Here is a 12686-nt window from a genome sequence, read left to right on the forward strand (position 1 = left end):
TCAATAACCCCCATGATGGTGCAGCTGGGGAATGTATACGCACTTGGAGTGTCCTGCGTTGACCTCCAGAAGAGTGCTTTTAGCTGAATACATGTCAGGGCAAGTCCCAGCACACTCGAGGGCCTGAAGGCCAAGAAAAGAGCAGGAACAGGATGTCCCCAATTTAAAAGAGAGATGGAATGCCTTGCAGAGGTTGTTTCGAGGCGGAGGGGCATTTCCCATGACACAATCCTCTACTTCCTGGAGCGCTGAGGTTTTGTATACAAACTGGTTCTGTGGAATTGAAAAGCGGCAAGTCAGGCTGCGGCCCTGAGGGCGAAGTGACGTCAGGTCTCATGTCCAGCGAGCAGCCATAACCCGGGATCCCATATATCACGTGTGTGAAATATGATGTTCTAATCCTCTCCCGTGACATGACCTGAGTGACCTTTGACCCTGCTCTTGGATGGAAGTTTGACCCTTCCCTTAGGGCCCACAGCAAGACTGCTATGTTTTTGCACTTGAAGTATTGATGACTTTTTTGTGAACTCTTGCAAATCCCGATCCCCTGATACGATTAAATCTGTACAGCTCCAACATTCTAAAGAACCGTTTCATTGTATATGATAAAGTTTACTCTACATATTTCTTACAGTATTTACATTTTTTCAAGTACCATTTCGATGTTTTATTATAATGTCTCTATTCTTTAATTATGATTTATGACTTTTGCAGTATTTTTATATATATTTCTCTTTCCTCTCAAAAGGTTTATGTTCATTGTTTATGTTTATTGTCTGCACTCTACATCAAGACAAATATCTACACTGAACAAAAATATAAACGCAACACTTTTGTTTTTGCTCCCATTTTTCATGAGATGAACTCAAAGATCTAAAACATTTTCTATATACACAAAATAACCATTTCTCTCAAATATTGTTCACAAATCTGAAAAAATCTGTGATAGTGATGGTGGGGTTATGGTATGGGCAGGCGTATGTTATGGACGACGAACACAGGCCACTCGATTCACAACATTACCCTAACCCTAACCCTAACCCTCACACCAGATACTGCCTGGTTTTCGGACCCCCCCCAGACCCCCCCAATAAAGCAAAACTGCACGTTTCAGAGTGGCCTTTTATTGTGGCCAGCCTAAGGCACACCTGTGCAATAATCATGCTGTCTAATCAGCATCTTGATATGCCACACCTGTGAGGTGGGATGGATTATCTCGGCAAAGGAGAAGTGCTCACTATCACAGATTTTTTCAGATTTGTGAACAATATTTGAGAGAAATGGTTATTTTGTGTAAATAGAAAATGTTTTAGATCTTTGAGTTCATCTCAAAAACAAAAGTGTTGCGTTTATATTTTTGTTCAGTGTATAAGTAAACAACCTTATAATCAAATCAAGTTTTATTTATATAAAACATTATGTATATATGTATTTATAAATTACAAGAATATGTTTCTCATGAATTGATGCAATGACATTGATTTTGTCATTGAATTGCTTAACTCTGTTTAATGTAATTCCAAAACTCTGTATTTAATAATAATGCATTTTAGCAGTTGTTCTAAAATGGTTTCAGGGCATTGCACTCTATAAAGGAGAAAATATAAAATGTGCTGACTGTGTCCATGTGTGTAAAACTATTCATACTTTCCACACGTCCTCTCCTGTTTCAGCCGTGATGATTTTACCAGCAATCCCCACATTCCCTCTATATTAGCTTGTGAAAAATGCACTGCATATTTCTCAGACTCTCTCTTTACCTTTTATTAAAGTAAACCTGCCATCCGTCGACAGGAGCCACATCTGTCATCAGGCGGCAGTTTATACGTGGGCATATAAAGTAATAGCTCCTAGGTTTGGGTTTTTATCAGCCTGCATTAAATCCTCACAGGAGGGTATTCTTCCGACCTCTCAGTTTAGTCCCAGTTGTCCAATAGGCTGGATGGGTTTCACAGAACAGCGGATCCTTTCTATTTTTACCACAAATCAATGCAACTTCTAATATGAGAGCGCTGTATCCAACTGCACATACAATAGAAGAAAGCATGCAGAGACACCATAAATAACATGTCTCCGGGCAAAATGTTTGGTTCAAAGTTGAAAACTTTGATGGAATCTATTAAAGTGAAGGAAAAAGTTGTGGATAAAATGTATCTGTGTTGAGAATAGAGGGGGAAAAAGGTCACAGACAAAGTAACTCCACTTCATCAGATGTGAATGCTTTGTTATAATCACCCAATCCACCAAATCCAGACCAAAGCAGTTAAACTGTGGTTTTACATATGATATAAAACCTCTCAGCGAGATAAAGGGGATTTTATTTGATATCAGATGTGAATGCAGTGGTCTGAGTTCACTTGTGTGGAGACAAGGCAAGCCAGGAACCGCAAACCAAACATTAAACTTATGTCATATTTGTGTCTTCTAAGCATGATTACTGAACAATATGACAAAAGTCTTAAAACGAGGGAACAGATTCATAAAAGGATGTGACTTTGTTCGATGTATCAATTCATGTGAGAGATCAAGTAGAGCAAGGCTTCCCTTTACCTACAACCCTACCCAAGTTGCCAATGTTCATTTAAAATGTAGGGATATCGTTCAACTATCACTGATATGAGAAAGGGTAGTGCCGATATCAATGGATTGATCAATGCGTAGGTTTTTTAAGTTTCCATTTGCAGTACCATTGCTTTTAGATAATTATTTCACCAACTTCTTGTGGACCTAATGTAACTCCTGGCTAGGCTAGATACGAATATGTAGACACTAACATAGTTAGGAACTCAAACGATTGAAATGTCTTTATCGTAATGACATAGTGTAGATAGAAAACTGAAAAAATAAACTCTGTCACGATTTGGCAATTAAGCCTTTGTCAGAGAGTCAAACACGTCAGAGTTCGTACTTATTAAGTCTTACATCATGCCATTATAATAAAGGTATTTTTTTATTGTTTCAAAAGAAAGTTCCCCTGGTGTGTTCTTATGAGATCTTTTAGAGATAAAGAAAAAGGTTGATCTTATCACCATCTCAGAAAAATGGAAGATATGCATATTTCAGTTTAGCTTACCCTAGAAACGAATAGCCTCATTTAACTTTGTTCACAGGTATAGTGTGACATTTCCACTCCACCACAAGCACGACACCACGTCCTCAGCTGTTTCACTTCTGCTCTTCACTCTCACATGGGACATCCTGTCGAAAGCATCTGCTTCTGCAGCCACTAAAACACACACAAACCTCTTATTGTTTCTTCACCATGTACTCACTGCATGAGTGTGCCCTGCAAAAGCACAGCCCAATGTGACGCACACAGGCTGAGCATATGAATGAACTGACAAGGAGCTGTTATGCTTTTCCTCCTGAAGCACTAGCTACTACAGTCACAGTGCAGAATCCATTATTGCCCCGTCCATTCATTTCCACCACCAACAAACATGATGCAGTGTCACACAGCTATGCACGTGGGATGTCAGGTTTGTAAAATGTGATAGCTGTCCTAAAAATCTGCAGAGGTGGGAAGTAGTGGAGTACAAATACTTCATTACTGTACCTAAGTACATTTGTCTGGTATCAGTACTTTACTCCACTATTTATTTTTTCTGACGACTTTTTACTTTATTTCTTACATTTTTAACACAAATACCTGTACTTTCTACTTCTTACATTTGTACTTTCTACTTCTTACATTTTCAAAACAGGCTCGTTACTTTAGTTTTAATTTGGTGGCGTGATCATTATTATTTAGAGTCATTGCGTGCCTCTTGATTTTAACACGATCCGTGTATCCTTAATTTCCTTCTCTAAAGAAGAGGGACCAATGAAAACGTTGTCATGTTGCCGTTGTTCAGCATCAAAACATTCATTAGCTAACAATGACATTATTGTTCTATTAATATAAAGGGAGGTCAGTTTCTCTTTAAAACAGCTGGTAGTTATGGGTTTTTACTTAGGAACATTTCGAAGCCCATACTTCTTTACTTTTACTTGAGTAAAGAAGTTTAGTCAGTACTTTTAAACACCAGTATTTGTACTTATACTCGAGTAAAGGATGTGTGTACTTTTTTAATCTCTGGAAATCTGTTTATGGTCAGGTGCTGTGTTCCAATCGTTGTGTTTTTAAGGCTTTTCCAGACCTTGGTCCACCCAACAATTCTGGTAATTGCTAGCCCAGAGGAAAGACTTGCTGCAATGTGTAGCAGCAAGATGCCCAAATTCACCAACTCATGGACCATAGACTGCACCAGTTTACCAGGATGGATTCAGAAACACCCACTGGATCAAATGCAGCCCATACTACTGATTGTTGCTTATCTGTGCACTGAAAACACTGTGTTTGACTCTCTCTCATTCCTTTTTTCACTCAAGTTAAAGCAATGTGAACACAGTAGAAACAAATGTGCTTCATCAACTCTTCTACAAGAACAGTAACAATGCACCATGCATATGGCAGTTCAAACTACATGGCCCTGAACAAGAAAAGCTATTAACGGAAATTAGGGATTGATGGAGACAGGATACAATAAAACAGCTAAAAGCCATTAACGTCTGAGGTCAAGCAGTTCAGGAGTTTGAACAATGCTTGGGAGTTGTAGATATTTGAAAGAGGTTCAAGGCTTGCTGTTATCTGTCCCACAGACTCTGGGACAGCAGCCAAGCCGATGCCATCTCAAGCGGAGGAACGCAAGAAAATTGCAGGAAATTCCTACTTGGTTTTATCCTATAAGCAGAAGACATTCTTTCGATTCAGGCTGCTGAAATGTTTCACAACAATGTAAGTTGTTTTTGACTGGTCGGATGATCAGCTGTATGGGACAAAAACACTGTTAAAGTTCCCCAAAACAATTAAAAGGAACAAAGAAAATGAGGAATGGCATGTTTCCTGGGAATAAGTGAGACTATTATTTAAAAAGTTATCTAAACTAAGCACTTTGTCCAGTCTGTGATGCTATGTTTGTAATTGTAGACAAGCTTTATAGGATGATTGGTTTGTACCTGAGGATTTGTTGCCACCTAGTGAAAACTCATTCACATGATAATGCTTTTTAATCATAAAACCTGTTATCCAGTCACTAACTTAAAACTGGCATGATGGATTTATTCACTACCAAATATAAAATCCTCCTAGTCCTCTGCTTTGGTTTGAATGTCTTTTTTTTAATATTAAGGCTATTAGTTTCCTCCTAGTACAACCTCACTTTATTTGCAGATGTTCAATGCCTTAATCTTTTCGATCATAGATTTATAATGACATCTCAAAGTATCTTTAGGTTTTTTTGAAAGGCTTATATATTGAAGCATCATTTTATCAAAGATAACTAAATAAGGTTCTTCTTAATTCAGATAAACAAATATAATGGCAAAACATAAGAAGATCAAAACAAAAAAACACAAGGGACCATATATATATATAAAGAATACATTAAAAAAAGGGAAATTAATATAACATTTTATAAAATACATAAAATTGATAATACATTGATGCAAACTGTATACTTTAAATAATAAATGTGTTTAAAAAGTGATAATGTTGATAACAACCATGTTAGTTAGGCACCTGGATCAGCTGAAACCACTAACCTGGAAGACTATTTTATCGCAATTTAATAAAATGTTGAGAATTAAAGTTTATACAATACTTCATCTCTGGATGTTGTAAAGCTCAGAAATATGTCAAGGATATTATTCAAATCAGCAAATGATAACTCTCAGTGAGGCATTCCTGAAATAACAATTCATCTTCAACACAAGCCTGGGGAAAGGATGCAGGGTCTCCAAAATCAGAGACCCTTTGAGCGATTTCCTTCTTCTTCAATCCCTTGAACTCACCCATTGTGCTCTGACTATTCTATTCTCAGCATCACTGTTAGTGCTGTCATTCTGACTGGTATCATGATGCTTTGCTGCCACCTGGTGCTTACATTTGTGGTACATTGTTACATTCTCACCAATGATCAGTTATGTTACTGCGGGTTTGAACAACCCCCCATCCGTTATGTGTTTCTCAACAGAAATAAAATCACCAACTATAATCAAAACAACTATACTAACAAGGGCATGAGAAAAGAGGGCAGACTCCAGGTGGCCGATAAGATGTTTAAGTTGAACTGGCCTTGAGATAGCCAAATATGTGAAAATACAGAGTTTTTCCCTCGCATCCTCTTTGCTTCTCTCTGTTGAAGCAGATCAGAGCAGTTAGAGATCCTGGCTCGATGGAGAAGAAGGTGGTTCTGATCACAGGCTGCTCCTCGGGAATCGGCCTCAGCCTGGCTGTCCGGCTGGCCTCCGACCCCGACAAAACATTCAAAGGTAACCACAGTTGACATGGACTTTTGAAGTATTCCTTTTGTGTCTTTTTAGGAAGCCTTACTGTCAGGAAGTGTTCAGGTAATGACCTTCTGATCACACCGTTTGTAATGTGATACTAGACTGGATGCTGGATGCGCTTGTGAGATGAGAAAATCATTTTGAAATCTGTATCAAGGCATGCCAGTGAGTGCTGCTTTCTGTTTAAGTGTATGCCACCATGAGAAACCTGGCCAAGAAGGAGCGTCTCATAGAGTGTGTGAAAAGCCTGCACAAAGACACCTTGGACATCCTGCAAATGGACGTGACCAGCTGGCAGTCCATCCTGGATGCGAGGGACAGGGTTGTGGAGAAACGAGTGGACATTCTGGGTATGCTCTAATGTCAGTGTGTTCTTATTAAGGGGACACAATACAAGGGGATGGAGAACGTGTTGACTAACATATATCACAGTGAAACTCCCTGCAGTGTAGATATCTGGTAAATAAAACCTTTTTTTGCAATACAAGTTTTCTGTTATGTGTAATTATGCAAATTACGGGTAATCTCATTATATATGCTATTTTGCATGAACATCTGATAAAAAAGCCCAGTTCTTCATTTTTGTTAGATTTGGTTTATCATAGTCAAATGTTTTATATGGGTAATTTTTTATATCTGTTTGGATCCCTCCCTTTATCAGAAAATACTGTCAAACGTTTCCATCATGTTGTAGGCAAAACATAATCAGGCTTTGAATGATATATAAACAAACACCTCAGTTAAGGCCTTGATATCAATACAGACAAATAGACAGGAATAAAACGGTATCCTTTGGTGTATTTGAGTGGCACGCACTGTAGTGGAGAGAGTATACAATTGTTTTGTAAAAAAACTAAAAGCAAACAAATTAGCAAGACAAACATGTCGCTGATGACGATGACCTAATATTTTATTTATAAGAAAAATATATGCTAGAGGGGGTAGGACCAGAAAAGTTTTTTTTAAGCTTCTTCTTGCCCCTGTTGAACATGACAGAGACTATCTGAGAATTATTATTATTTTTTTGTTTTGTTTTTTTTGTTATTATTTGTTTTTTGTACTTTGTTATAATTATTAATTTGAGTGAGAAAAGAAAAAAGGAAAAAAAGAGAATATATATATATATATTATTGTTGTATGTTTTTGTTTCTGACATGTTCAATAAACTGACTAAAAAAAAGAAGAAAAAAAAGTATGATAAATTGTAAAGTGTGTTAATGGGAATCTCCTCGCTGCTCACAGTGTGTAATGCGGGTGTGGGTCTGATGGGGCCGCTGGAGGTGCAGTCCTTGGACTCGATGAGGCAGATTCTGGAGGTCAACCTCTTCGGTACCATCCAGACAATCCAGGCGTTCCTGCCAGGGATGAAGGCTCGGGGTCAGGGCCACATCCTGGTCACGGGGAGCACAGGAGGGCTTCAAGGTGAGACGGGAACATCGTTGAGAAATCACTGATCGTCCTCAGTGTTCCACATGTGCAGATTTAAGAATCATTTATTGGGAATGTCGAAAAACATGTTGTGTTGATGCTTGCTGCCATGCATGAAATTGCCAAAATAACCCATCTTCATGCTTCATCCTCTCTCACAGGTCTCCCCTTTAATGAGGTGTACTGCGCCAGTAAATTTGCAATAGAGGGAGCATGTGAGAGTTTGGCAATCCTCCTGCAACACTTCAATATCCAGTGAGTCTCTGCACTTTGTTTCCTGAGTTCAGAGGCAGTTAACAGTCAACTTAAAGTGTTAACTATATGCTTCATCCTGCAGTGTGAGTCTTGTTGAGTGTGGTCCAGTGAACACTGACTTCCTGGTGAACCTGCAGAAGGCAGAGCTCGGGGACACATCTCTGCAACAGGTCGATGACCTCACACTCAACCTCTATGAAAAATACCTGCAGCACTGTGGCTCTGTTTTCCAAAACGCAGCCCAGGACACTGAGGACATTGTGAAGGTATGCTGTGTCATACAGTAGAGTGTATTAATTTCTCTTGTGTACATTGCCTTGTGTTTTTTATGCTGCTGCAACGCAAACATTTCCCAAATTGGGATCAATAAAGTACCTATCTTAATCTTAATCTCTTAATTTTAGAGCGTAAAATCATAAATTATAAAGATACTGGTGGAAACAATTGATTTTTAAAATGTGGGTTAACTATTTTGGCTGTTATGCTGATTAAATATAATGATTGAAGATTTCATTATTTTAGGTTTTTATTCTGAGAAATAAACTGGAAATCTAGACAACACTTCCCATAAAACCCAGGACACATTAAACATTTCAGATTTACAGACTCCAATCTAAAACATATACTCTAATCTGCTATCTGAATGTTACATATGTATGCCTGCTCTGGCAGGGAAACTATCACGCTGGAGCTGGGTCACACTTTGTGCCTGGCTTTGAATTCCTTCAAAATGAATGCATGATTTACACATTTTCATTTGCATGATCTTGCTTTGTAGTGTGACCCACTGTATCTCACTGGTGCTGTTTGTTTTTGTCTCTAAGGTATTTCTGGAAGCCATCCAGTCACCCAGCCCTGCCTTCAGATACTTCACCAGCGGGGACGTGCCACCTCTCACCAAACTGAAGGCCACAGAGCCAGGTGGCTCGCGGTACATCAGTGCTTTGAGCAAAACCATGTTCTCATCTGAGGAACAATAATTGTGCCTCGTTTTCAACCAAGCCACTAGTTGCTCTTCTTTTTTCTTCGTGTACAGAGTTTTATGTTGTTGTTCTCTCAGTTTTGTGTTTTGGAGTTAAAGTGGGGCACTGTGACTCACCGTGGTGACTCAAAGTTCAGTTTTATATTTTAACATGGAGGGACTGCATACTTCTATTTTTGTGAATCACGTTTAAAAATGTATATTCCTTTTCGACAATTTTAAGATTTGAAAAATAAACAAAGTTTTGGTTGTTGGAGACATTTTAAGTAAGTATTATGTTGAGTGAGACAGCAGCTTCTTCATTTTTACCATGTGATAGTGTTGTTACCACACTGGTTGGCATATTTTCACAGGGCGTGCTTCTGGAGAACCACAACCAGAAACCATTGTGTTACTCCAAAGCATGAAACAAAACAAGATGCAGGATTGTTCTCTATAAAATAAATACATTGTATGTTGTTTTCTTTTTTGTGTGTTTTCTGAATGACTTGCATTAAAATTCCCCTTGATGGTTAAATGAACCATGAACTGAAACCAGTTTGTATGATATCTGTTAAACACTCACTGTAGATTGTATGCAAAGTTGGATTTCACTAAGTCTTTGCTCCATATATTATTTATCATAACAGATGTTGTGTGTCACAAGAAGTATGCACACTTTAACTAATAATTAGGAGCAACACATCAAGCCCATTGACCAAAGAAAAGAAAGGAAATATACAGCTTGTAAATGCTTTGGTCTAGTATTGGTGCTGAAATATTATTTCACTTTGAGGTGGATTCTCTCTCATTGATCTATACATAAAGCAAACAGACAATGTCATGTATTATGCAGTTTTAATCCTTAAAATCAGTATACAAATCTTCTCAAAATGACTTCATAAATAGACACAATTATCTAATTCGTATTACCATTATTACCTCTATACCTTTCTATTTAAATAGGAGTTTGAAAGAGTTCATTTAAATTATGAAAAGTTAAGAAATGTCTTTATGACCAGTAAATTGTGAGGAGGAGGTTGAATTGTTTGAATCACTGAACAGATTAAAGACTGTATGAGGGCCAGCTGGAACAACATCCATCACCTGGGTAATATTTGGATCAGTCTTAGGCTGTTTAGCCCATGAGTATTTATATTACCTGAGACAGGTTGCCTGTATAAAAACATTCTGTTTCCAAGATGTCTTTGATAGGACTGACTGAGGATCTTATGTCCCTTTCTGATTACATTCTGTCATTCCAGATTAAAGATCCTGAAATGGAATCCTGCAATACCAGTTCCTACTGTGTGGTACGTCTAAATATAGATGACAACCTTTATTTGTCTGAAGAACTAAAGTCCAGGTGAATCATGCACACAGCATGCAAGCTCTACCATACAGTATCATTTTAGACTTTGGATTTCTCGTGGAAACCCTTTTGAAGGCCAGTGTTCTCAATCAAATAATATGATTTTATTCCTTATCATGTCTCCTTATTATGATGAGAGTAAAACTGTGTAATTTCTGAACTCCAAGTCTGAGGAGATCAGCTTGTAGTCCAATGCATCCCATAATAACAATACTAACTAGGTTTAACTAATATTTACATTTGCAAAATGTTTTGACAAAAATACCTACATTTGATTTTCATTCAAATTGTTAAAAGTGTTTGGTGTCTTGCCACTTACTGTATGAAGGTAGACTTCTGGTGCAGTGTTTCAAAAAGGTGCAATAACATGACATAAAACGTTCCATATGAAAGCTGTTTGATTTTATTCATTTAACACGTCTTCTGAACTTCTTTAATTTTTATTTTTTTTAATCTGGATTCATCTTGGCTTTAAAGAGCCTGTGACAGCATCCCAACAACTGTTGTGCAATGAAATATTGGGCTACTAGTAATCTCGAACCGTCAGTTTAAAAAAGAAAAAGCGATACCGTTCCGTTAAATATCAATAATTTCGAACATCGCGGGGAAATTCCTTCGACTCATTTTGAAGTTTTGGGGGAAGCCGGAAGTGACGTCAATGCGGGAACGCTTCACTGTGTTGTCATGCGTAGAAATGGTGAATTACTGAGTTTAGTCACGTTAATAACGTTTCAATGAAGTTGACTACAGTATATTCATATTTGTCAGTGCTTTCATGTCAATTCGGCGAACATAAACATAAATGATCGTGGTGAAGATGATGATTAAATTAGGATTCAAAATCGGTAGAGAGCTGCTGAATTTCCTCCTGTAGGATGTGATATGAAAACAAATCGATTATTTTTGTAGTTGTAAACTCAAGTGGATGAAACTACATGTATTAGTGCTTTCATGTCAATTCGGCGAACATATGATAGATTAAATGATTGTGAGAATGATGATTAAAAATCGTTTGTTTGAGCCGGTCTGCATTTCCTGATGAGAAAACAAACCGATGCTTTTTGTAGTTGTAGTACACCAACATGGATTAAACGTGTGGTTTTTTCACCACAATGTTGGGGAAATTAATGGATAAAATGCACGGATTATTATTATTATTATTCCCACTCCGATCGGGACACTAGGTCCACCGTTTCCCCGCAGCGAGGCTCCCCCCGTTGACAGTTTACGTGGGCTGGGCTGGGTGCAGTGGCGGACTGGCCATCGGGATTCGTCCCGATGGGCCGGTACCGAAGTGGGCCGGTCGGATAAGTCACTAGCACATCCCCCATAGGCTGCGTGTGAGGCTCAGGTTTGGGAAGGCTAAATAACTTTTTTTACGCCTCCGGCGTCTATAGAAAAAAGATCAACTCAGTGTGCGGAGTTTAAATCTATCAAATCATATTACAGGATAAAGGAAATACAGTTTAAACTGCCGTATGCAGAGAAGACGCCGACGCACTTATCATTCATATTACATCATCAATCAGATCATCGATCATATAATATCATAAAAATATATCATATATTTCCTTATCTCAGTCAGCTTCTCCAGCCGTGCAACACTCACAGTGTCACATACTGTATGCAGAAGTATTATTTTAAGCAACACATTATGTTGACGAAACACTCGAGTCAAATGTAATTAAAGTCAGATCCACTCGTGTCTTAGACGTGAACGCGCTCTCAGCTGGTGAGAGAAACCCTGGCTTGATTTACCGAGTTGATAACCAGCGTCGTAGGACCGCTTAGCGAGATCTCGTTTGTTAGTTTGTTGTTGTTAGTTTGTTTGTTACTCAAACATATCCAGGGACTGTTGAACTGGCTTCGTAGAACAGGGTGGCTAGCAGCGCTAATGTCAAAGACACATACATTGCATTATATTTGTATTTTACCAGGATGCAGTGACACAAATATTTACATATTTACATTTACTATCTACAGCACCCGCCGCCCCTGACATCCCCCACTCCCCCCGTTGACAATTTACTCGCGGTACCGAAGTGGGCCGGTCGAGAGTCCCGGGATGATTTTTAGTCCCATTCCACCACTGGCTACATGACCGTATGATCGCCCATATTGACGCACCTAATTCCTAAACTTCTAACATACAACATAAACCGATCCTTCAGACTCATATGAGCTCTCAGACACGTTCAAAATTAAACTGTCATCGCTGTCTGAGCTTGCTGCTGTGTGCACCATCGTGCGTTTACATGCAGATGCTGGGATCCGGACGGTGCAGCTGGAGCGCTGTGCCCGCAATGACGTCACACATAATTTGGCGGGACTTGAAGAATC

The 12686-nt window shown here is 38.6% G+C and overlaps 1 protein-coding gene across 1 annotated transcript; it reads left to right on the top strand.

The window, feature by feature from the left end:
• Positions 1-6215: 6215 nt before the first annotated feature.
• On the top strand, positions 6216-9281 carry hsd17b1 (hydroxysteroid (17-beta) dehydrogenase 1). Its single transcript, XM_034220256.1, has 6 exons — positions 6216-6312; positions 6519-6680; positions 7573-7752; positions 7920-8013; positions 8096-8279; positions 8838-9281. Exons 1-6 carry the CDS (start codon positions 6216-6218, stop codon positions 8991-8993), a joined length of 873 nt encoding a protein of 290 aa, XP_034076147.1. The 3' UTR covers positions 8994-9281.
• Positions 9282-12686: the final 3405 nt, after the last annotated feature.

The sequence above is a fragment of the Gymnodraco acuticeps genome, unplaced genomic scaffold (genome assembly GCF_902827175.1).
Source record: "Gymnodraco acuticeps unplaced genomic scaffold, fGymAcu1.1, whole genome shotgun sequence".
Taxonomy (NCBI): domain Eukaryota; kingdom Metazoa; phylum Chordata; class Actinopteri; order Perciformes; family Bathydraconidae; genus Gymnodraco; species Gymnodraco acuticeps.